At 31.1% G+C, this 27,514-nt stretch overlaps 1 protein-coding gene across 1 annotated transcript in view; it reads right to left on the reverse strand.

Annotated features, from left to right (window-relative positions):
* Nucleotides 1-19,579, reverse strand: part of LOC124363368 — a 37,936-nt gene extending 18,357 nt beyond the window's left edge. The window contains exon 1 of the mRNA XM_046818618.1: nucleotides 19,503-19,579. Within this exon, the coding sequence (XP_046674574.1) occupies nucleotides 19,503-19,579 (77 nt within the window). The remainder of the gene's footprint in view (nucleotides 1-19,502) is intronic.
* Nucleotides 19,580-27,514: the final 7,935 nt, after the last annotated feature.

The following is a 27,514-nucleotide window of genomic DNA, read 5'->3' on the forward strand; positions in this document are numbered from 1 at the left end:
TTATTTTTTCTTATATAACTTCTTATATGATTCTTATTAGTTAATAAACTAGTTATATGAAATGATCATGTTATCTATGAATTAGTTTTCAATTCTACTTTGGCTATTGAACGAGAATTTATTTTCTTAAAATATTACAAACACATAAATACAAATTTAACTTTTAGCCAGAGCTACACTACTTTATATTTTTGATACAGGTGAATTCACTTTACACAAAATCATTCGTTGTGCCTCGAAGTTCATGTATTGTATTGGATATATTATTTATTTAAATAATTACTAATTTTGTTAAATTCTAGAATATCTATTACATTCAAAAATCAACACATTTGACCGATTGATTTGCTCCTTTAGAGTATAGAAACTGAAAATTGAATTGCGTGTGAATATATTTAGATTGGATTGAGGATAAAGTGCTAGTTAAGAATTGTAATTATTTTGGTGCAATAATAGAAAAGACCAATTGTTACACTGATAAAGTACAACATTTTACTTTATTTCGTAGTTTGTTTGCCCAATCAGAACTTTATATTCTCATTTCAAAGTATAAATACTTGAAGATGTGCAATGCTTATTCTATAAAAAATATGTAGTAAATACCAGTATATCCAAATATAAAATAATACAAGTTCAGTGGATGTGGTAGTAGTTTGTAAAAGTAGGACGTCTTTGCAAGTCAAACAGACTTTGAAAACAGGCCTCGCTGAGTCTTAAATTACGTCGGCACAAGTTCACGTTGCTGTTTTATAGCTCTGACATTGCAAAACAATTTCAAGCTACATTTCCCGTCTGCTCTACTTTTATAGTTAGAAAACGTAACTACTGTATGTTTTTTTTAATCTTTTATGATATACGACATATGGCAGTATTAAAGTTTATATTTCGTAGATCGTATTTATTTGCATTATTTAGCATGTGCAGTTCAGAAACAGACATTGTTTGAAAGCACAAATTAAACTTTGTCTTAAAGAAGAGAACTTGATTGAAGTGTTCTTACTTAGTGAACAGAGCTGAAAAATCCGAATACTATGATTATTTTATTTATTCCTTGTAAGTATAGTACATATATAGAGTTTACTCTATTAATCTTATACGAGTATTCCAATCAAACATGTGTTAAATTTTAGAAAATTGCATGTGTTACAGTTTCAAATATTAATGATACTGTTAATGTTTTGTAAAGTTAGTCAACACATAGTGTAGAAAATACAACCTAAGATTCTTATATATATATATATATATATATATATATATATATATATATATATAATATACAATTATCTAAAGTAGAAGTAACGTTCATAAAATTAGTTATACATTTTTATTATATTCGTTTCTAAAATTTACTCTGTCTATAAAGTTAGTCTTTGCTTACAATGGATCTCCATGTACAACGTACAACTGACAGTGTATAGCACACCGGGGTGTCTTACAATTCCCCCCCATTTTAAATTTCTTGTGAATAGATATTTAGTATTTTAGTGGGGGATGTTTATATAATTAGGTGAGGAGTATTTTATGTATGAATATCTTTGACTCTAATCCCCCTTAACGCGGATTTGGGGGTAAGTAAAAAATTTTAAATATGAACAACTAGAAAATGACACATTACTTTAAAGGTATTACTCAAAGAACAAGAATGGCACAAACCAAAGTTATCTAATGTTACTTTATCAAATATAATGGCCAATTAAAGTTTAAATCGTTTTATAATGACTCTATAATTTAAATTAAATTTAAATTTATTGCAAAGCAGATAAAATATTCACTCACAAGTTATTTTAATAACTTACGACACGATATCATAAAGAAAGTTATCACAAGAATTAACAAACAGCAACAGCAATAATCACGTAGCATTTATTACGTTTTTATGTCTGACCGAAGCCCGTTTCGAAGTTAATAATAATATAATAATAATAATAATATTTATTTTATTTCCCAATATTTACAATAGTAATTCAAAACATTTGTGGAAAATTACAGTCACCTTTATCCAGTACATGGTGACTAAATTAAAACTAATATTAAAGTAATAACAAAATAAAGATGTCTTAACAGTCTAGTTACCACAGTTCTGAGAATACCAATTGCTGATTTTGCTATGCTATATCCTACTGGTTACTAGTTAGTATGTAAGACACATTCAGTCAAATTTGACACAGTAAATGAACTCAATGCGTTTCAGACTTTAAAAGATAGTGTTGAATAGGTGGCAAAATAAAAATTATAACTCCCAAATTTGTTCCACTGTTTTTCCATCAGCTCTTTCTGTAACTTCAATTCTAAATATCAGAAGCATTTAAGTTTCAATATCAACACATCTTGTGTTGTAATACGCGGGTGTTTTCGTCAAAAAATCCACTGACGGAATATCATGAACTTTTTAATATTGTATGGAAAAATACAGATATTTTCATCAGTTTGTTAAATAATGAAGAATGATTTTACTATTAATTTCCTGGAAATGGCATATTATGAATTCAGTCAGGAAATCTGAATACGAATTCAACGTTCTAACCTCATATAATGTGTCATCGGAAAGAAGCCAGAGTGAATCCAAATTGTAATCTATATGTCTGTCTGTCTTTACGATAGTCTTGGAAGTTTATACGGGCTTGAAACTTGATATATAGGTTTTCCTTGGTCCAAGGAAGAAGCCTTTGTTTTGACTCCAAAAGTTCTCCAAAACTTCCAGATTAACATACATTAGTGAAACGAAAAAAAGTATCGTGATAAATGTATTTTTGCTGAAATTCATCACTGTTTCATTCGTAAAACAAAGGAGGAAATTCTTATCCTCTGACAGAAACATTGCTCGTATCTCGGGAATGTACATTTGGCCGATGATTCACCAGACATTCCATTCACCAACTTCTCATTGGAATGCATGGCATGCCGATTAATACAATGCCGCCTCATAAAACATAGTTGTAATCACTCGAAGCTGTTAGTGATTATAAGTGCAAGTCGTTAAATTTGCACTTAAACTTACAATACAATACCGTCAGTGCTACGTCATTCTTTCTAAACTATAACAGCATCAAAAATTTGCTTCTCCTTTACTTTATCTTGCTAATAATATTACTACTTAGTACGACTAATTACGTGATAAATATATGGTTAAATACGTCTTACTATTATTTCAGTAATGAAAATATCATACAATATTTCTAATACTTTGTTCTTTTCTAAAAGGTTTACATTAAGAAGGTTACATAATAAAGTGGTAGTTCTATTAATTTTATATTTATTTAATGAATTAGAATGTTTCCTGAATTATTCTATTAGAGAACTTTGAAAATACGCTACGCATATCTGCAAAGCTCAGAGATTATTTGGTACCCAACCGCTGATGCTGATCAGCATCAATGGAGATTTTCAACGTATAAATCGTTTCCCATTTTATATGCAGTTTAAGGATATTTTGGAATGACCTAACTTTTTTATGTTTACACTTAGCATAGAAAAACTGTTCAGTAATGACTATATAATGAGATGTTCGATTAAGAGTGAGTATGAAATGTAGAGTTGACTAACTTTGATCATCAAAAAGATATAAATAATAATACGAGGAAAATTTAGACTAATCGAATCGGACAGACAAAAACACTTATTTAGGATATGGTCTTTATTACAGGATGAATGACTTTAATAACAATCAAGTATCCTAACATAAATATTGCACTAAATAGAAGAAATATATTTTGTATCCGCCGAACATGTTTATATGAGCAAGTTCTTAAGAAAATTAACATTTTCAGTTTCATTAAAATTTTGTAATACTTGGAAAGTACATAAACTATTATCTGTATATACCACTTCGTATAAATTAATTACAATGGTATTAATGTAATTACTTACAACAATTTAAAAGAATATACATGTAAATAAAAATAAAAAGGTTAGTTAATTTGATTAAACTTCTAATAGTGTACTCATGATACAATGTTTACACAAAACAGTTCCTTACACTTATCAGGCTAATAATAAAATTTGTTTACAGCAGTGCAATTCTTACAGACATTTTCGAAACTTTAGAAGCCAGTGTGGGCATCCAAAGAAAAAATTGTTTTTTGGTGTGACTATAGGGTAAAAGATAAATCTTATACAAATTGCATATCCTTATTTTTCATGGTATTTGCTGTTTGATCATGAATAAGGCAGGTTATCTTTGTTTACATTTAAAGATAACAGTTGTTATCTTGTAAGGTTACAATATTACGGGGTTTCTAAACGTTTGAAAATGATTGGATTATCTTTACATGCAAATATTGAGGGCTCCTGTCCGATTAGTGTTTTGCAATTTAAACATCTAAAATAAAAATACATCTTCAGCTAGAGTCGACGCCACATGTGACATCTACCTGGTTTCCGACTAACCCTGGAAGGGATGTTTTAGGCTGTTATTAATGAGAATATAGAATACTGGAGTATAAGAACAAAATAATTTTTAAATATACCGAGCTCAATACAGTCTGTATTACCTTTTTATCTTGGTTTACTATGTTTAAGTGCGTACGTGTATTGTACAGTCTGAACCTTAGATAAGTAATACGAAAATCCAAAACTAACTATAAATCCGTTTGTTAAATATAGAATGGTTTTCACTAAAATATAAATAGATTCCAAAATAGCTAAAAAAGAAATGTTGTGAGTAATTAAGTTGTGTAATCTTATATAAGCTGGTTGTCTGAAAACCAAACTGGTCGATTTTAAAGTTAAGAATCAGTTACATTTACATTTTACTTGTGGTCTTTATAAATAACTTTTAAATAAATTAGTTTTATTAGAATGCGGCTTTGATAGTCATCACCATTCAGGTCTGAGAGACTAACAACGTTTGCTTACGAGATACCCATGGAGGAGTTTCTCCAAGTTATAAAATAGAAACAAAGAGAGAGTAATGGACGCGCTTCGTCTCTGTAACTTTTTGTCAGTGTTGGCACGAACAGTCTCAGGTGTAGCAATCTTGAATCTGGAGGTAAACACAATGTTATGACACGAGCTTCGAAGTGTTCTGAAGACAGGAAGAGTCCGTTTGTGAAAGGAATAAAATATTTACCGACAAAGACCTGTAGGTTAAACCTAATTTTGAAATCAGTGTATGGAACAGTAAATATTTACGTTATAATATGGAAATAATTGCGAACATAGCATATGCAAAGACATTTGTTGTGTTTGTGTATTTAACAACTATTACTATTATAATTTCCATTCCTATTGCAATATTAGTAGAATTTTATATCCGTTTAAATTGCAATTTAAATAAATAGACCTTGGACAGAAGAAGGCAGATGGGGACAATGACTTGAATGCAGAATGGAGACTCCATTGGACCACTGCAATGTCGAAAATAAGTTTCAATCTGTATAGCGGTTTAAAATTGAAAATTTAAAACCCAAGTACTACTCCCTATCATAAAATACGTTAGATAGGATAAAATTTCGAAAACAGAAATTTCGTGCGTTAATTTAGTAATAAAATAGGTTGTTAAAAAATATGTTCACCTATATTTTAAATTATACAAGGAAGGAGTAAGTTACACGGAATGTCATGTAAGACCTAGCTTAATTCTATGTCCCATTTAATTATCTATAGTTTTTGCAAAAAGACATATAATCATTAAAAAAAGAACTTTCCAGCCTACAGAGTGGATTGGATCTTAATTTCATTAAAATCGTACTTTTTTGTGTAGAGTTTTTGGAAAATTTAATTATATATATATATATATATATATATATATATATATATATATATATATATAGCATTGTTGTTGAGATATCCTGCGGATGTTTAGAATATCTTAAGGCTAACCAAATCCCTTACGAAGTCAATTTCCGTCTTGAAACACGAATCCTAATGCACAATTTTATATAAAAAGATTACCATTATACCAATTACCTCTTCAGATAACCAACAGAAAACAGACAATAACGAAAATTCATGTAAATAATGAGAGAAGAAGAATCTTTCAGAACTCTTAGTGATAGCTAAGTAAAATATATAAATTTTAAAGTTTATAATTCAGTTCATTCTCAGAATATTACCCTGGGTAATAGGCTTTGCTAATGCTCAGCCAATATGATTGTATTCAGTCTGTTTTCAAATTTGATTATTCTATAATGTTTTCGTTGCCATCATGGTTACCAATAAGACCAATGTAAAGATGTTCATTAACGGTTAGCCCAATCCCGTTGAATGATGACCACAATCAATAAACTCGAGGTTCCTTATAGGGAAATTAAGTTTTATGCAGCATTTAAAGTCTATAGGTATACATTTATTCATACAGCAAAACCTAAAATATAACCAGGCAAAATATTATCTACGCTTTGAATCTCTTAACACTACATACTGAAATAATATGTACCTGATATGTCTACGATATTTAAAAAATGTATAGCTCCATTATATTATATCGTACATTTTTTCACTAGGAAATCTATGGCCTTTGATTTTTGACAGTTGCGTGTGAAGCCGCGGGTAACTGCTAGTTCTCGATATATTTATGTTTATATTATTTGCACTTTTTCCCTGCAGTAGAAAAATTTCCCAGGCTTCTTGTTTGAAACGCTAATTTCTCTTCGATCATGGAGTGATCAATTATATTTGACGGCAGTAACACTTCTTAACACCTTCCCTGCTGGTGCACAATAGTGAAGTCGGCTACCCTTAATCTGGCTCTACGCCGTAACGCGTCTGCGCAATCAACGTTTTAAAGAGCTATTACCCGTAATTAAGAAATGAACCCAACCCTAAAGTGATTGACCACCTTAATGGTTCAACTTCATGAATTGAGTCATTAGTTTCATGAAGTTTCCCTACCGGCGCTGGAAATGGGAATATTGGCTGGATGAATGTGGAGTTGGCTGAAAATTTGTACGTTTGAATGTGGTTTGAGGCGATGTGAAAGTTTTAAATTTTAGATATTAATTTTAGAATATCTTGACTATTGCTATACATGTGATTATGTCCTGGCAATAAAAAAAAAAAAAAAAAAAAAAAAAAAAAAAAAAAAAAAAAAAAAAAAAAAAAAAAAAAAGTTTGAGTAGAACTTGGTAATAAGTGGATTGTAATCAGTCAATCTAAAACTCATTAAAAAGGTTTAATTTACCTAATTAGTCAGAGTTATTACAACTATCGTTCATCAATAAAAGTTCATTAAGCTATTCAGTCATTGTTCCTTATAAGACTTGGAACAATAACTACTTTTAATTTATTGGTCTGTTAAACGGTGTATCACTCTAGCGTTATGCAAAATTTTAATTTATTCATTTACTAGCTGTTACCCACTCCTTAACATAAAATTTAAAAATAAAAGTACATTAGCATGCTTAGTTAAAACACTTATGGTGTGATATAATGGTCTCTCGTGATATTTTTCAAACGTAGATAGACATACGTTCCGGTAAATAATGGGTGGTTCAAAAAGAGCGCCGGTTTTAAAAAAAAACCGGTAAATTTTATTTTATCGGTTGGCAACAATGTTTGACTTTGATTCTATTTCTGACTACATTCCGATTGTTGACGCAGCTGATATTTCTCTCATTAGTGCATTCTGTGTCTAACCATGGAGAAGTTTACTTGTGCGCAACGAGTGTTAATAGTGAAAACGTTTTATCAGAGTGGAGAGAGTTATGCGGCTACTATTAGGCGACTTCGCGGTACTCTAGGACGTAATGAAGCACAGAATGAATCAACAGTTCGCAGACTCATGAAAAAGTTTCAAGAAACGGGTTCAACAGTCGACCTCAAAAGTTCTGGACGTCGTCGTTGTGCCCGAACTGAACAGAACATTGAGGTGGTTCGTGACATGGTGGCTGTTAGCCCAGCGAAATCAATACGTCACCGTTCTCAACAGTTGGGTTTAAGATGTTCTTCTGTACGGAGAATTCTTCGGTACGATCTCAAATATCACCCCTATAAAATTCAGCTGACGCAACAATTGAAAGTGGCAGATCACCAGAAGAGACGACAGTTTGTTAATTGGGTATTAAGAAAATTGCAGGAGGAAGAAAACTTCGCAATGAATATCATCTTCAGTGATGAAGCGCACTTCCAATTGAATGGATTTGTTAATAAACAGAACTGCAGTATCTGGGGTTCAGAAAACCTTCACATGATTAACGAAAGGGAAATGTATCCGCAACGAGTGACAGTTTGGTGCGGCTTTTGGTCGGGCGGCGTCATCGGCCTTTATTTTTTTGAAGATCAAGAAGGGCAAGCTGTGACATTGAATGGAGACCGATACCGTACGATGATTAGGGAGTTTTTTGTGGCCTCATTTGGATAACATAGACATTGACCAGTTGTGGTTTCAGCAGGATGGTGCCACCTGCCATGCTGCCCGTGAAACAATTGTGTTGCTCCGTGACCGCTTTCAGGATCGCGTCATTTCTCGTAATTTCGACCATAAATGGCCGCTAAGGTCGTGTGACTTTTATCTTTGGGCTTATCTAAAGTCATTAGTTTATGCTAATAAACCCCGAACCATCAATGAATTGAAGGAAGAAATTCGACGGGTTGTCGGCCAAATTGAAGTGGAAAACTTGTGCAGTGATGGCTAATTTCATGGACAGAGTTGTTGCGTGCCAGCGTAGCAGAGGAGGACACATGCATGACATTATTTTTCATACATGAAATAGGAAAGTTAGATGAACATATTCATGTATTTGATTTCATATTTTCATTAAAATAAATCTCTTAATTTGATATATAAAACCGGCGCTATTTTTTAATCACCCATTATTATTATATCAGCGTTTATGGTTAAGACAAAAAGATGAAGAGTTACTAGATCTTATATCAAGTTTTGCGCATATAGGGGCATTTCTGGTTTAAATCATTTATATATCTGATGCTGCTGCTGAGTTTGCCTTGTAGCAACGATACAAAATTTACATTTGTCTCAAAATCCTACTTTGGTTAATAAACCACTTATTTCCCAACTCTTGTGACCTACGTCCGATCTAATATATTCCTATGCCATTGTTGAGTTTGTCTCATTATCTAGATGAATTAAATATATTTACCTACTTAGGAAAAAAAGCCATCTTCGTTTAAAAGTATCTAATTCCAACCGTTAAAAATTACTTGTAGTGTAATTTACTTACGGTATAAAATTTGAGTTTGCTTTATTATCCCGACCAAGAAAATATATACATATGTAAGTACCAGAAACCTACTTATATAGAAAAGGGTCTACTTATGTCTGTTGCAATCTTCTCTCGGTCTAAGATATTTCCAGTGCCATAATTGAGTATGTTTTGTTTTTACGATTAATTAAATGTACATACATGCTGAGGACTGATAAGACTACTACGGTAAAAGATCTAATCCAAATAAAAGAAGAGAAATCTTTAAGAGCTTTGCGCAACATTTTGAGTAATAATTTATTATGGGTTATGAATTGTAGAAGGCTTTTGTTGCAGATTAAAGTCTGGGAAAGAATGGCTTGTTGAAGCATGTTGGTGCAAAAATATCACATCACATTTTTCCAATTCATTATGTTTTTTAATTGGTCACTAACTCAATCTGAAATAAAAGTAGGGTATCTTTGACTTTGTAATCTTCATTATACCACTATTAAAACGCATATTATTAAATAATAATGCAACACACCAGTCTCTTAGATGTTCTTCAGCAGAAATACCGTTTTTTAAGTGTCAGCAGCTGTTTAGTGTCAGTTAATTTTGTATTATGAAACAAAGCATTATCATAAAAATAGTGGTGAAATCAATTAAACATATAGTAATTGTGCTGTCATAGAATACTGTTTTCACAAAATAAGAGTTGATACGAGTTAACTGGCTGTTTCATTTAATATTTAGCAAATTTAGAAGCCAAAATTGGAGCTTGGGTTTCCTTATTTTAGAGAATAGTAGAACGTGATTTTGAAGAAAATTCGAAAAGAAAATATTCCATAAGAATGTCCAGGTGAAATTTAAGTACAATCGGTTGAATAGATTACGCACGAAAGCAAAACAAACAACACAAAAGACTTTTGCAATTACAATAGTTATGTAAATACCACAAAATATGTATCAAATAACGTTTCTAAACACGATTAAATGAAATAGGCTGATTATATTATTACTTGGTTAGTGAATGTTATAGCCAAACAGATAGTATTGAATTGTTTAGAGGATTTAGAATAAATTACTGAGAAACAAGGTGATTCTGAAATCAGCAGATAAAACTAAAAAAATCTTATTAACATTGGACGTTTTAAACCAGTGGAGCAGACATCTATAGTAGTACAAATCCAAAAAGATGTATTTGTTATAAGAGGTTGCCATTGGTATTTCCATAAAATAATAATTGTCATTACCTAACATCACCGTTCAAAGCTCTACACATTTTTTGATAATTTTGAAGGCAGATATTCCATTCCACTTTTAGTATAGTAGTCTACCTGCAAATAAAAATATAAATTCTATCAAATCTAATTGTTAGGTTCAGATGACTGGTAGATGATGCGACGTTGTTGTTGTTCAAGAGTAGTAAATGCGACGTAGATGTTATTAATTTGATTGAAATATTTTTTATTGCTTTTTGAACCAACGTAGAGCAGTAATTGAGGTTTAAAATGCATTGGTTCAAAAGAGTATACATATCTGAAAAAGCTGATAAATAAACGACCTAACAATATTACCGCGATAAGCTTCGCCATTTCTCATACTCAACATAATCACGTACATAAACACTCAGTATCATACGAAATTCAGTGAAGGTCATACGAACGTTGAGGTAAACATTCCAGAGTACTGTACCTGCAGTGCTGTTAGGTAAACGCTCTATCGATTGTGTTGTTTGCTCATCAATTTAGCTCAGGGGGGACCGATGTGCGAGGTACTAATTTGTTAACTGCAAATTACTCCTGCACAAGTTCAACACTATCTGTCTATCGGGTGAAACAATCCTGTCGAGTAGCGAAGTAATTAGTAATGTTTCTGTAACTCACATGTTGGCTTTTGTTCTCATAATTAGTCAATGGTGTTATCGAGGCAATTAACTTTAGTACATCGAAAAAGTTAATATGTTTCTTTAAAATTAAATTCCAGTTTGAATTTACAGTAGAGGATAAATGTAATACATCAATAAGATGTCACACTTATTAGGCTATACAAAAAAATCAGTTATGTACTATTTAATTACAGAAGTTCAGCAAATCTCAAAAAAGACTTACATTCATTTATAAAATTACAATACGAGTATTACATTCATCGTACAGGCCAGGATTGATTATATCTTCCTTTGATAGAATAGATTGACTTAGTAGCATGGAGGATAAGGTCAATATTGGCGGTTGTCTGTGGCCAATAGAGAAACTGTCAGCAGATGTCGGTCAATACTTCCGGCTGTTTGACCTACTTGCTGACTTCCTGTCCTCCGGCAGCTGTGTGATTGACAATGTGGAATTACTTATGTGTAGCAGCTGTTGATTGCTTGCTTATAACGTCATTGTTATGTTGCAACAGTGTACTTATGGGATCTGATTTACTAACCTTTTTGAAGTAATTAATTTGCAATAGTATAAATTTATTTGATTGTAAGGTCTTGGTTGTGTTTGAAAGCTTTGTATTTGTAGTAAATCGTAAAGTAATTGGTTACAACTATTGTTATTTTACTATAAAACTAACTGCTTTAGTGAAGGAAGCAGAATCTTTCAGGATATTTGTCATTGTTCAGTGATAAAAATCAATAACACTATAATTCAAGAACTTAAATCTGATAACTTCTTTAAGTGCATAACTAGCGTAAGACAATTTAGGTTTAAAAAAGTCTTACCAGAGTGTTGTTACAAGCATAAGTCAGGAGCCACAACAAGCAAGATACATGTGAACTCCATACACACTATTTCTAAAACATGTGAAATTAAAAAAAAGTAATGTAAAGAAGTTTCATTTTACTAGGCGAAGTTAGGCCTAATAAGCCCTCTCTAACATTTGACTTGGGGACAAACGGCTTTAAAGTAACTTTCGAACCACTACCAATGGCCGGAAGGCGGGCTGTTTGCAAAGACAGGATCGCTTACAATCCAACCACCCAAGCAGCCACGCTACGTTGCTTGATCGGGTTATCTTACGATAACCGTTGTAACGAAACGAAGCAAACATTGTTAAAACCAAACCATTAATGATTACAGGTCACAATAGATTTGTATTGAACGACTGTTTCATAATGGATACAGTTTTATAGACTCCCCAATATGTCAGCTTATGCTTTTCTTTTACCTTACAACAGTTGTAAGTCTGATTCTAATACTAAATAAACCCTTTCCACTATTGCTACGCGGTGTGTAGAAACCTCGGTTACTTCGTTTAAGTAACATCGAAGTGCACACATTTGTGCATCTGATGTAGATCTAGAATGCAAATTAAGCTGGATTACACTACATTTTATATTATGTAACCCAAGTATATCTGATGTCAAATGAGCCGTTTTGAGCTTCTTCGTTGCCAAAATGTTTTCGATCTCTTTAGATGAGCATGGCTCCGGATTCGAGGATTCTAGTCCGTAACAGCACCAGATTCCAGAAGCTGCACTAAGAGGATGGTAAATTAGAGCTAAACTCAACATTCTGCTTCTCAGACTTTTTTTACAGCCTCACACCTATACTTGACAAAATATACCTAATATTACTAAATTTCATTCTCTAGAATAATCAAAATACTGAAACAATATACTTAAGCTTGCCTCATCTCATTAGTGTCACCATCCAGAATTTGGTGTAGAAAGGTTAAAAAGTAGGAATAATGTTTTTTCTAACTGACATAACTATTACTCGGCCGTGACAATGAATGTTTTGAAAACATCTGTTAATCAGATTATCTGTTGGAGACTTCAAAATTTGATGTCTTGTGTAACGAGAAGGGCTAGGGTGCACGAGTTTTATAACGATGACGATCGTTCCCCTCGTACCCTATAATTTTGGTGTCTGATATCATCTTGTTGTCCAATGAAGTTAATCCTTATTTAGATATTACAAACTTTAGTTTAGGGTGATATGAAAGTTATGTTAATTTAAATGGTAATGACGTTCTCGTAAAATGGATCATATGTTCCTAAAAATAAAAAATAAATTTAAAGAATCAAACGTATAATTATTAGTCATTTATAACATATCCACTTACAGTAACTAACAGCTACGATTGTATTAATTATTGATAGTATATTGTTGAGTTTCTAAATTTTATTAATGTTATAGCATTGGTCAACTATTTATTTATCGTTGCTGTTACTGTATTGTTATTATTCCTTGTTATTTATTGTTGTTTTTGTTATTTATATTTATAGTATATCACTCTGTTATTGCCTATGTTGTTCAAGTTAGAGCTTACATAAGACTGTGTATATTGATTATGATTTGTCATCTTGATTGCTAAGTACTTGATTTGTTGAATTACTTTTGTAAAAATGGTGGAACCGTTGAAATAAATAAATAAAAATAACAATATCAATTCATTTCTTAGTATTATCAATGAATATTGCAACCAATTATCACAACAATAACTGGTTAATGTACTTCATGTAAATAAGTTTATATACTGGAAAATTTGTCGGATTGTCTTTATTTATTTTTATATTCGGACTTATAGTTGTAAAATATAAATTAAAAATTATATATTTATTTAGTATTACTATTTTAGTAAAATACCATTAAATATTATACTTTTTAATCGGGTTTTATATAAATAATATTAACGGTTAAACTAAAATTAATGAGTAATTTTTCAATTATATAGGATTATTATTTTTATTGCATTTTGCATGTTTTAAAATTGTCATTATAGTGTGATGCTGTTAGAAATATGGAATTTTAGTTTAATCCTATTTATAAATCATATTTAACGTGAAATTATATTTTTTAGGATTTTGTTTAACATTTACAAGTTATTTGGGAGGCAATGCAGTCCATGTCTCTTTTAATTAACTATAAATATTCATCCTACATAGAAAAATATTGCAAATAATGGAAAGCCTATAGGTTCACACATGACACACTATCATTTCAACGCTTCCATGAATCTGTACCCATCCTGTCATCAGTTCTTGTGTTGGACATGCACAGTTTGGCGGACGCCAAGTGACAGATTACTGGCTATCTGCTGTATGATGGCTTTATAACCATGTTGTGTAGAACATCATGATTTGTGTCTCGTCATTTGTGTTGGTTTATAGGTCAGGTGTGAGAGAACGGTGATTAGTGTCGTAATTTTAATCATTGATTATTAATCTTTATCGTAGTTAGTTTACGTGCTGTAGAACGTTTTTAACTACGCAGTACGCATGGATATGTAAATTTATAAAATACCATGAGTCTTTTTTTTCTAGATTGATTCTTTTCTTTCGATTGTTTGATTGATTCAAGACCAAAATTTTACTTAAAAATCTAAAAAAGGGCTTCAAATGTAGGCGATAATTTATATACTGTTTATATTATGTATCTAGACAAATATACGCAAATGTGACAAAAACACCAAAAGGAGCTTAAATCTAAATGCAAACAGTGGTATATTTTTTAAATTTCATGTTATCTGCCTGTCTTTATGTGAGATATCTGACAGCCTGGCCAGTCCGGGGTGTCATGCATGTCACTCTTACTAGGCGGCGCTCAGAGATAACAAGGCGCTCGCAAACGTAACACCTGGTAGGCCTAGGCAGCCTCCTATATACGCATATGGTCAACATATAATTGAAAAATCCAATATTATGAGTGAATAATACAACATTCTTGATATAAATAAAAAGAAGAGATTTCACTCTGCAGAAGTCAGTGAATAAACACAGTGAATGAATGATGATGCTAAAGCCAATACCTAAATTCTAAGGGAATATTTTCTATTGGTCTAAGAAAATTTCTTCTAGTTTTGATAAGTATCTTCAACATTATTTGTTATAGTGTCAAGATCCAGCAGAAATTCCCAACCACCGGCTTGCCCTTAAGGTTTTAACTCTCTCCTATATAAAAATGACTGATAAAAATATAATAGACATATCTATTTTATACAATTATATATATTATAAATGTTGCATGTCGATTAGTAAATTTGTTTATAAATTAATATTCTGGAGAGTGTAACTATATCCATTAACATTGTCTTTTGATAAACGGTCATTGGTATATGGGTATTGTCATTAATTTTTACTTTTTATATATTGTTTACTGTATAATGTGAATCTACTACATAAGTGTAGGCTGTTTCATACATCTCAACAAAAATGGTTCATTATTACACAAGTTTTAAAGTTAACTATGCTTATTATACCTTCAAAACTATTTTCAATCACCATAATTCTTCCTATCTACTTTTATCATCCAGTTGCATTTATTAGGTATATCCGGCTTTTATAGTGTGTACAGTTTTAATTTAGATAATTTAGTTGTAGTTAAGAAAACATAAAAATAACATATACTATTAAATGTATAAACTTAACTTATAATAACTTGTGTGGTTTGGTTGATTGCATGTTCTAAATGAAGGTCATGCTATCTCAATTTTCAAACTCCAATCTCATTCTTCTAGTTTTTGGCGAAGACACTACGCTGAATTGATTTAGAAGAAGATGGCTTCTCGCATATTATACTGAGAATACTTTATAATACATTACTTGATATATCGTACAATATGTTCACTATGTGAAAACTTCAAGCATTAAATCTCGTGTTACGTCAAACAATTGCTTCTTTTTTAGAGTTTAGCAACGCGTTATATAAGAATTAGTATATATCGGCCTAAATTTATAAGCATTTTAATTTTTTGTATCAAATTTTTTAACACAGATTGTAAAAAATTCTTAGCAAAGTTATGGTTTTTAAATTATAATATTGGTGATTATATTGGAGCGAAATATTTTATTTTTTCCTTCATTACAGAAAAAATAGCAATGAAGGGATTTTCGTTGTAAATGTAATTACTGAAGAAAACTTAAATATGTAAATAGATTTTAATTGTTATCTATACAACTGCAGTTGTTACATAATGCAGAACTCTTGGTCACTGGTGGGAGGAGGGGATATAATGAAGTTACTTGAGTTAATCTCAAAGCGATCAAACTGCGATAGAGAAAGTTGTATCCACTTGAACCAGCCGCAACCACCCCTGCCTACGGCTCGCTAACGTTAGTTTTGAATGCTTTTTAATGGCTCTGGGGCCAAGCTTCGATCTTAATTAACTTATACTAACAAAATAGATACAAGGTTTTGTCTCACAAATTGACTTATAGAGCAATTTCGATATATGGATTAATATATTCCTGACAATGAACAGTTCAATAGTAGACATTTTTACCTTAAGGTTTGAATAACGTAATTACGTTTCATTTCACCAAATGTGAAGTGTTGGATTTTTGAATGCTATTAATAAATTTAGCTATTAATAAATGCTATTAGTTTATATAATCAAAAATATATAACTGGTGAGAAGTCTGAAATGATGGATTGTTTTGTATTTTATTTTCGCGGTAATAAGTTATGTCATTGCATTAAATTTTTTAGATGAATAATGAAAAACTTATGTTTCTAGAATTTCAAAAATACTTACAAAAGGACAGTCAGAATCCCGTCGCTTCGGTAAACATGGGTAGTATATATGAATATTCCAGACGTGTGGCATACTACCTTATATTGCAAACATCCACCTGTTATCTATGAGATAAATGAACGAATTCATACTTCTTGCCTGTAGGTTCCAGAAGCCAAGTTTGAAACAGAGTCGGATTCCACACGCTGTACGAATTGGAGCTTGTAATGGAGTAATAAAAAATAGTCAGTAACAGAAGTAATAACAATACATTCGCACAATACACACATTAACTCCGCTGGCCTTTGCACCCATCTACCTGTCTGTTCTGTGTCATCAGCTGGGAGCAAGTCATCCAAAATCTATTAATCCTCTTTGTAGTGAATTGAAATAATTTAATGGAATATGCTGTATCCATGAGAAACAAAATAAAATGGTCATATACACAAGATACTTGTTACAAGTTAATTTATTGACATAATGATTTAAACTTGATTTTTTATAATTATTGCATACGAAATAAAACTGAAACTTGATTGAATTTAATAAGAAACAATAAAAATGAAAACTTTGGGTTTTGTGTGCCAGCAAATGTCTATGGGTCAGCGAGATCGGTCATGCTTCAGGGATCACGTTGATCCAGGCAGAGTTATAAATACATATACCTAGACCACAGTCTATTCTTGTATAAATATTTAATTAATCATTGTTATTTTTTTCACAAGTTTTTATAATTGTGTTTACAATATAATTTTGAATATTGTAATTGAAAATTAGCATTGACGAACATCTAAGAATAGAAAATTAAAAAAACTCTCTTTGTTTTCTCCAAATAATTTCTACAGAACTTTATAGAAAACAAGAATTTTATCCCGTATTAGTCACTACAGTTATTGCAATTAATGTAATCAAGCTACGTGTTCCTAGAATATACTCAGACGGTTGAACAATTTTTTAATAACAGCAATATTTAGTGGCATGTAGTACTTTGCATATTGATCTGGTTTTAACAAATTCCTTCCTAAAGACCAACATTTCTTACAATCACTTCAGTTAGTATGCAACTGAATAATGCAACTTAAGGGCCTACCAGCATTAAAATCTGTTAATTTGTTACTTTATTAATTTTTAATTACAATTATTAGTGTCGAATATCCACTGTAATAAATCAAATATCTACATAAAATATAGATTAAAATATAGAAATTATTTCAGAGGTTATATAAACCCACTATACTTTTATTGCAAATAAATGTTGAAATTTATTATAAACATAGATAAAAGCTGTTGGTCATATTTTTTTTACCCTAAATTTTTACAAAAATTGTATACCATTTGTGCATTTGAATTTGTTGTCTCACACAAAATGTAAATTTACCAAAAAAATTGTGATGAAACAATATACAGTTTAGTCATGTTTTAAATAGAAGATTTATTACACTTTTGCTCGTTGTATAAAATAATATATTAAGGTATATAGATATGAAATTTTTATAATTATATGATTCTTCATCATATAGTGTATGAGTAACAAAATTTGTGATGGGTTTTTAAAATAACGGGTATTTGGAATATTTATTGATAAAATATTATTTCATACATTATTTAGCCAAATAGATAAAGAATATATGGTAATAGTGGGAGTCTATTGAAATATTCATATAACAATAATATAATAATCAGAAGGTTACCTAGCAATAAAAATACAAATGCTGAAACACACCGTATATAAACGTAAATACCTGATTTCTGTTATTTAAAGTACATAAAGATTCACAGTGATTACGTTATTCAGAACACTCGGTCACTGGAGGATTTATAATGAAGTAGTGGAAGTTAGCTGAGATAATCTCAGAGCGATCAAACTGTGATAGGGAAAGTTGTATCCGCTGGAACCAGCCGCAACCAGCCCTGCCTGCCGCCCGCTCTGAATAGATTGAATAGTTTTGCATGTGTTGGCTACGGAGCCGAGCTTCAAGTATTCATTAACTTCTATTACCAAAATATGATACAAAATTACGTCTCATATTTGTTATGATGAATTTCCTAAGCAATTATCATAGGAAATAGAGTATCAGTCGTAATAAGCAGATAGATTTTGAGAAATATAAAATATTTTATAAATTTTTTTATTAACATCGAAAACCCATTGAGAACAAAATATTATAACAAAAGGTTTAGTAGATCTTAAATATATTCCAAAAATACTTTTTGTTTTTTTCTTAATAGATCACTGAGTTCTGAATTTAAAAAATTGTAAACGTCCGCTGTATTGAAACGAAATGGACTTTTTAAATGGGAAACTTTGCCAAGTTTGATCTTTTTCAGCATTATTATAGACTTTGGTATAAAATTTCTTATGGAATTTTCGTGTAATCAGTATCTCAAAAACCAATAGTACGAACATAAAATTGCTCATTTAAAATGTAAATCTTATTAGCTATTTTATTTGTTATATACAAAATAATGCAGATATGAATTTTACAATTTTAAAGAGCTGCTATATTGAAACGAAATGGCGTACCAAGGTGGCCAACGAACATAGTTGATACATTTATGGCATTTTTATACCAACTTTCTGCTTGCTTGGGATGTTTTTGGTGCAGTTATCGTTTCCACAAGCTGCATAGTAAGTATGTAATAGAGTATGAAAAGATATTCTCCAACGTTCGGCCAAATTCCCTGGAATACCTTGCAGTTTTATTGAACTCAGTGTTACGTATAGAAATAAAACCTCACATAATCTCTATAGTTTACTAAAGTCTATAGGTTAGATTGTTTTCAAGGCATCGTGTGGTCTGACAGACAGACAAACAAACATAAATGACATATTTTAGCCTCTTGAGTATAAAATTAAAATGTTTTAACAAATTATTAAAAATTAATAAACAAAAATGACGAATTTAAAAGTTTTTTAATAGTGAAGTACAATTTGCATATCATATAACAGCCGTGGTAGACGAAACTTACATCATGCTCACAACCTGAGCCTGTGTGAATATCTGGCGTTGTAAATCAAGGGCTGCGGTTGCACACCGCTTTGCCATTCTGTTTTTGAGCGCTCTAAATCATAGAGCTAGGTAATTTTATAATGTTGCTCCATCAATTACTTACTAACAGCGTGTTTCTAACCAGAACTTTAGTGCATTCTACAGATGCTTCTTTTACTTTTACTTGTTCACTTTAGAGCATTATATTGTTGAAATAACAAAATCGATATGTATTGCATATCGTACAGTTTGTATAAGATCAAAAAAAGCAGTGGTTGGAAGAAATATAATTGCTGCTACTTATTTATGTATAACTTAAGTACATTTCATATTCGTAGTTAAAGGTTCTTTCTAGAAATTTTCTAAAAATTTATTTGGTTTTACATAGGGTATATTTATACAAAATTAGTTTTTCAAATATAACTCTCTTAAGGGGAAGTCGACCTCCAAATTTTTAAATTTTTTCGATTTTCTTATCTTGTCATATTTGAGTAGCTTAAATCTTCTAGTTTTATGGGCAATATATAGGACTATATGTAATGTTTTATTTTGTTTAGACCATGAAAAAATGTGTTAACACAAGCTTGCACAATGTTATGAGTAAGATTTACTGTCCCGCCGCCCAGCTCTGAGCTACAGAACTTTTTACAGTTACTTATAGTTTTGATTACGGTTATGTTGTATGGTCTTTGTATTTAAGGTCTTTGGAAATACTACTTTTTATTCCCAGCTGATGTTTTTTGTATTGGTACGACTGCAAATAATCATCATATGTCCAGTTTAGTTGTATGTGTTTTGATGAATTGTTGTTTGTGAGTGTTCAAGAGGTTTTATCTGAGAAATATTTTTGTTAGGTACTCTGTAGGAATTTTTTGAAAATGCCTAGAATAAGAAGAGTGTTTAATAAGAGAAAGAATGTTGGCTGACATGGTAGTGTTAGCACCAATGAACAAACCCCAAGTACAAGTGGATCTAGGCCTACTTCTTCATGTAAGGATGAAAAGTGCATCAAAAAGGAAATTGACAAGGCACTCAGTTGAGTACAATCAGTTCAGGGACAGTTCCTTTCAATATGGTGTAGTTTTGAACCAATTGATCAACAACCTAGCAGTGTGTAAGGAATGTGGTGGTTCACTGAAATTGATAATATCTAACCGAGTAGGCCTAGCCTACACAATGAGTTTGGAGTGCGACAACTTCAAATGTGAGGCCAAAGTAAGCCAGGAAAAACAGTGCTAAAGCTACTGTAGAAAATAGTGACAGGATTTATTACGACGTAAATCTCCGGTTTGTTTACGCACTTCGAGCAATCGGTATCGGACAAGAGACTGGCGAACATTTGCTGGCAAAATTAATTTCAACCAACCTTCAAAGTTTTCTTTCTACCAACAAAGTTCCTCTGTCAGCTTCTCAAAAGGTCTGTGTTGAGTCTATGAAAGAGGCTGTTGAAGAAGCGGTGGATGAAAATGATTGTTGTCGTGACATTGCAGCTGCGTTCGATGGCAGTTGGCAAAGGCGTGGGTTTTCCTCGCTGAATGGTGTTTTTGATCAACTGGCCAACTTCTTGATTGTGCTATTTTCTCTAAATATTGTATCTGCAAATTGAGGTTTGAAGGCAAACACAATGAGAACTGTGTAGCCAACTACGCAGGAACTAGCGGCGGGATGGAGGTAGAGGGCGTGCGGCAGATCTTCAACCGATCGGAAGAGAACTACGGTGTACGCTACAAGTATTACCTCGGGGACGGAGATTCAAAGGGATTTAGTGTTATCTCTGCAGAAAAAATCTATGGTGACCAGCTTGAAGTCGAAAAGTTAGAATGCTTAGCCTATGTTAAAAAAAGAATGGGTTCACGTCTTCGAGCCTTCAAACAGAAAAAATTCGAAGGTCGTGTTGTCCGATGGAAAGGACTATCGGTGGCAAAGGTAGGCTAACCCTGGTTGCAATAAATACCATCCAGCTATACTACGGGCTTAGCTATAAGAAGAAACAAGGACCAAGGTGTAGAAAAAATACAGAAAGACATATGGGCCACTTACTTCCACCTCTGTTCTACAAACGACAACCCGCAACACAATTTGTGTCCCAAAAGTAGAAAAATACCTGGTGCAAATATCAGAAGTCGGTCCTGGAAGGTTCTCCATACGATCATGAAGAGCACACTCATCTGCCAGAAGTTGTGATGATGCAAATAGAACACCATTTCAGAGACCTATCGAATCCGTTGCTCTTAGCAAAGTGCACGCATGGCGGTACCCCAAAAACGTTAGTGAATCGCTGAACAGTATAATAGGGAGCCGAATCCTGTGAAAGTGTTTGTTCGAGTTGATATACTGAAAAACAGTGTTTATGAAGCAGTGTCCAGCTACAACAAGGGAAATGTGTCCATGTGTCTCGTGATTAAAGTGCTAGGCCAGAACTGGGCCAAAATTGCGTCACGGCACTAAAGAAAAGTGACGCGGTACGAATTCAAAAAGCCGAAAAGCCGTCAACGAAATAGCAAATATATGCCGAAAAGGACACTACAATTGAAAAGGATGCTATTAGAGGAATGTGAAAGAAGAAGGTGAAGACAACCCATCCTATGTTCCAGGACAGTACTAAAATGTAAAATTCCTACAAACTTCAATTACATTTATTTTCATTCGCGATTTTGAAAATTATGTGTTTTTTTCCCTTCAAGTACATTTTTTTGAAAAGTATAATAGATAGAGGCCTGAAAACTTTTACACATACGCACAAAGTACCAATAAAAACCCTGTTTTAAAAAATCAAAAGACTAAAACTTTTTAAAGTTATGAAAGCTTTTTTTTTAAAAAATCTTAAAAACGGTTGCCAAGCAACTTTAAACAAAACAAGCTTATGCAAGTGTGTACTAAATACCGTAAAATAAGCATATTACAGTTTCAGCCTGATATCTCTGCAGGGTTTTGTGTAAAGTGTACCTAAGTTAACATTGAGAAGTATAGGAGGGACGACTCCCCTTAAATCAATAGTTTTAAAAATAAACGATATAATAATTTGGCAATGTTTGGACTATGAATGAATCCAGTATAGTATCCAATTGGACAAGCTTGTAACTGAAAATACAGCGGCTTGTAGTCTTGTAGTCAGTTTATGACAGCTGATGTTATTTGTCGTCCAGCAATTAATTACTGATTTCACCTGAAACTGCTGCCTGCGTTACTTTGGTTATATTATTTCGTTTGTGTTGTACTAGATTTGATTTGATTTGATAATTTGTGTTGAAAATGTTCCAATTGTGGTATTAACGAGAATATTGTCACATTGGTGGCAGATGTCTTGAGATATACAGAAGTGAGTGAGAGAATGATTTTAAGATATTTCAATATCAATTTTCCAGCTTCACTGTAACATACCTGAAAGTGTTACAAACAGAAAAAGGGGCCCAAACTTTCTAGAACAAATCATTTCCAAATTTTCAACCTGACCATCAGTTACTACGATTTATATTTTATATCCTTTAAAAACTATTACATAAATACTTGCTAATATCAGGAAACATAATAAAATTGTTTCGATCTGTTATCAAAAACCAATAGATCGCAGACAAAATTTAACTTGCTTACATGTTGTAAAAGGCTCTGATTCTTTTTACTCTAATGAGTTAAGCTTAAATAATTCTGTCAGATAATATAAAGCAATGAACTGATGACATGGAAATAATTACTGCACATTGCAATATCCGACATAGTACTTATAGAATTTTAGATTTATTTTTAAGGCAGTAGGACAAAGATTACAAAGTTGTTAAAAGTGCCAGATACCGTGTCAAAATCTTTAAATAAGTTTATGGATAATATAAATTTTATTCGTCTCAAGCTGTAGTTCGAATTGAAATCGACAATGTTTTTACTATATCAATGGACATAGTATATATATATATATAAGCTGTTTCCTAATAACCAGTTTGTTCAATCATTGCGTGCGTTTTCCATAAAGCTCTCGCATATCATTAAACGTAAACAATTCGTTAAGCTGGAGAGCAATTTCTTACACAGCGATTTTTAGTTTATTTAATAAAGCTCTCTTTATTTTCCAAGAAAAATAACAGTACAAATAATAACAAATAATATTCGAGAAGTTGCTGCTCTATTATGTTCAGCGATGAGTATATCCCTTTGTATTAAAATTTAAATATTGATGTTCGACCATTTTGTGAATTCACGGAAGAAAAAATACAACGAGATTTATTGTGATGTCAGAACTATTAACCGGAAAAATTACATTTAGTTACAAAGAGAAATAGACTGTAGTATTCCAGGAATAAAAATGAAGAGACGCACCAAAGAAATATTGTCCGTTACTTCCTCCGATTTTCAGCTTCAATAACCAGTATTAAAAAACCAAAATAACAAAATTGAGACACTAGTAGTTCTTTATTTTCATATAGCATTAATAACGATTTTTATATATCAATTAATTTTTATATTCATTGTAGAAGTGTATGTGTACAATGAAGCAAGTTGTTATTTTTTTAAATTGTATAGAGTTCATTTATTTATGTTGTGTAAAGAAATTTTAATATTAATTTGTGTAACTGCCAGCAGTTTAGTTTAGTTTAGTTTTTTTATGTAAAGTTCATATTAAGAGTACATTAATTTTAGTTAGGATAGCTGTTTTGGGAATAAAGGTTTTGTACTTTGTTTGTGCTATATCATGTCCTGTAGCTGTCATGTAAAATTGAAAATAAATAAATAAAATAAAGAAATAAATAAATAATTTACAATATACAGTCCTTTTCAATACGTTAAGGGGATACCTAAGGTTATTATATTGCTTCACAATGTCATACAAACCACCACCTTTAGTTTTCCACCTTTTTATTTAATCTGACAATTAAGTGTTAATGGCATATTAATAGTTTTATGGTTATGTGTATCCGTGGCATTGTTTAAAAAATTTAATGCTGCTATAAGTGCTAATGTTCATTTCGAAAATATTACCGGTACACGCGAACAATAATTGACTAGCGAAGCGAACAAGAGTATCACCTTGGTGTTTATTAATAAAGAAGTAGTGCACAATAACCCTTTTGTGTTTAACTTATATGGATTTTTTTACAATAAAAGTTGATAAAATAGATACTGTTAATATATGAGGAATGTTTTGCCATTGAATCTATTTCTATTAGGTAGGAAGCGCCACGAAACAAATGTAACAGTACACAGAAACCTTTCTAGTAAATAAATACTAACCTGGAAAGAGTTCATAAAAATATAAAAATTAACCAATTTTTAAAGCCAGCATATAGTATTATTTATACAACATTTTCAATAGGATTTTAATCACAATTATAACACACTAGACATCACAGCAGTAAGAAAAAAAATTATAATTATAGTTTCACAAACAGAATCTCACTGAAATCTAATAGTTTTGCTGGTGGCAAGAAGCAAGCAGTCAAGGTAGCAAAAACAATTTCATTCAAGAAATGATCCATTTAAATGCAGATACGTCAACGCCATGACAGCCGATTGTTTATAAATCTGCCATCCCACGTTTTACTGAGATACTCCAGTTTTCTTAACAAAGTAACTTAGTATAGAGTTGACCTGTGTCTATCCGACCGAATCCCAAACTCAGATCTCTGAAAGTAGATATTGTTAAGTTGAAAACAGTCATCATTAAAAGTCAAATGTTACTCACGCAATTATTCTCCAATCAACCCACCAATTTTATATAAACTAATTCGCTGTACATTGAACGCCTTTGCGTGAATATGTTTATTTATTTTGAATGTATTTCAAATAAGGTAAAGTAAAATAAGTTTTATATAATAATAATAAAAAAGTGTTACTGGATTATCAATTATTAATTTTTTAGCAGTTGATATTTTCCAGGAAAACGTTAAGCTTTCCCCTAGTTAGGTACTGAGCTATAATAATAATAAAAACATAATAATTATACTGAATACAAGTAATTGAAGAATGTAGTTCATTAGGAACACAGTATTTTTATATTACAAGTAACAGGCCAGATCTTAACAGCGAGCTTGGAGGAGAAAAATGCGCTTTATTATACAATATAAAGTAATTGATTATTACAAACTATAATATAAATACAGTAGTATATTCATGAACCCATTGCTATTTTACCCGTAGAGTTATCAATAATTAATGCCTTTGCCTTTCTTGTAGTTTGTTGTTACGATGAAGCTATTTGTGGGTTTGGACCAAAATCAAAGTATAGTTATAACATCGTTATTCAGCTAAAAAATATTTTTTCTGCAGTAATAAATTATCGACTAAAAACCTTTTTCATGGTAAATTTATAAACATCTTCACACAGGCCGCTTCATATTAACAGGTTTTTGACAATTTCATTATTTTGGGATATTCTTTCATAAAAAAGTACTAATAAGGCAGTAACCACTTTATAATTCGAAAAAATGCTAAGAAAACTAAATGAAAAACAATTTGAGTGCTTATAAACTTTTAAGTGTTCATCTTTGGTCAGTGCTAATTAGACTATAAAATTTCTCTGCAAATATAGTCGGAAAATAAATTTTCAAAATATTTCAATAAATATAAGTAATTAGGATAAGTAATAAAGACTAAGTGTAATCGAAGAAAGTGAGAAATTTTAGGTATTTTGTTAGATTTGTTTGTATAAAATGTGTAGTGGTTTGTTTTACTTCAGAATTTTCATTGTAATTATTCATTATAACTAACAATACCCAAATTAATTTCCTAGTTTAATATCAATATTTATAGTAAAAAATACCGATAAAAATTAAAGCCTACATTTTTATGATATTTTTGTACCCCAATTTATTTTTGAAGTTATATATCTATGTTTGAAAAATATTGATTATTAAAATTATATATCCATTTATAATCAAATAATACTGAGACAAAATTGGAATAAAAAATTGTGATAAATGTATTACGTTTTTAATATAGTTAATCATATATATATATATATATATATATATATATATATATATATATATATATATATGTATGTATAGGTACAGGGAATTATAGGCTGTATCTTAAATTTTAAAATTATTTGTGTCACAACATTGTCAATACATATAAATCTGAGCTATCAAATTTTTCCCAAATAACATACGATTATAAATGAACACTAGTAGTTACAAATATAATGTCAAAGGCTTTGAAAGAAAGAGCAGAATTACCAATAATGTCGCTCGAGAGACAAAACCAATTTATCTACAAAATAGTTGAACTTTTTACCAAAACATGTCGAGATTGCAATAAAAATTTCAATTCAACTGTTTAATGAGATTTTAGTTTTGTTCAGTGTGTATTTGTTAGCTTTTAGACAATTTGAACAAAACCCAGGAAATTATTATGCAAATACCTTATCAGACATTGAAGATGTCTAGAGCTGATTAAACTTTTACTTTGCAGACATTTCTATTTGGAAGCAAGTATTGTTTATCTTAAATAAGTTAAAGAATATCACATCACAGATTATGAAATGCTTAATATTTTAGGATTAAGTTAAAGTTAAAAAATGTGAGTGGTTAAAGTGCATTCTAAACGATTTCGTAGCAACCCAACATCGCGAAAACAATAAATAATTGATGAAACTTGTGCATGTTCATGAGAGGTAATCGATGGATGAGGAGCGAGTGGAAAATAACGAAACTAGACCAATAACTCAATCATTTTTCGCTTATTCTGTCAATTACTTGTTAGTGGGCTATGTAAAAGAAAATGTAAAGAATTTTAAGAGACTAGTTATATTAAAACTATATTAAATTTAGACAATTTTTAAAGTAAAAAGTTAATAAAATTGCATACATACGTTAAAATACTTCTGTTATGTAAGCTATGAAATGCTTATTCATGTTATTATTATAAAGAACGGATGAAAGTTAAAATTGCATTGCTTTTATATATAAAAAGCAAGTGCCACAACCGAAAAGACTTTATTTTTTTACTTAAATGACAACACTTTACAAATACCACATAATTTTACAATATGATCCCTATAAG

Source organism: Homalodisca vitripennis, chromosome 5 (assembly GCF_021130785.1).
Source record: "Homalodisca vitripennis isolate AUS2020 chromosome 5, UT_GWSS_2.1, whole genome shotgun sequence".
In the NCBI taxonomy this organism is placed as follows: domain Eukaryota; kingdom Metazoa; phylum Arthropoda; class Insecta; order Hemiptera; family Cicadellidae; genus Homalodisca; species Homalodisca vitripennis.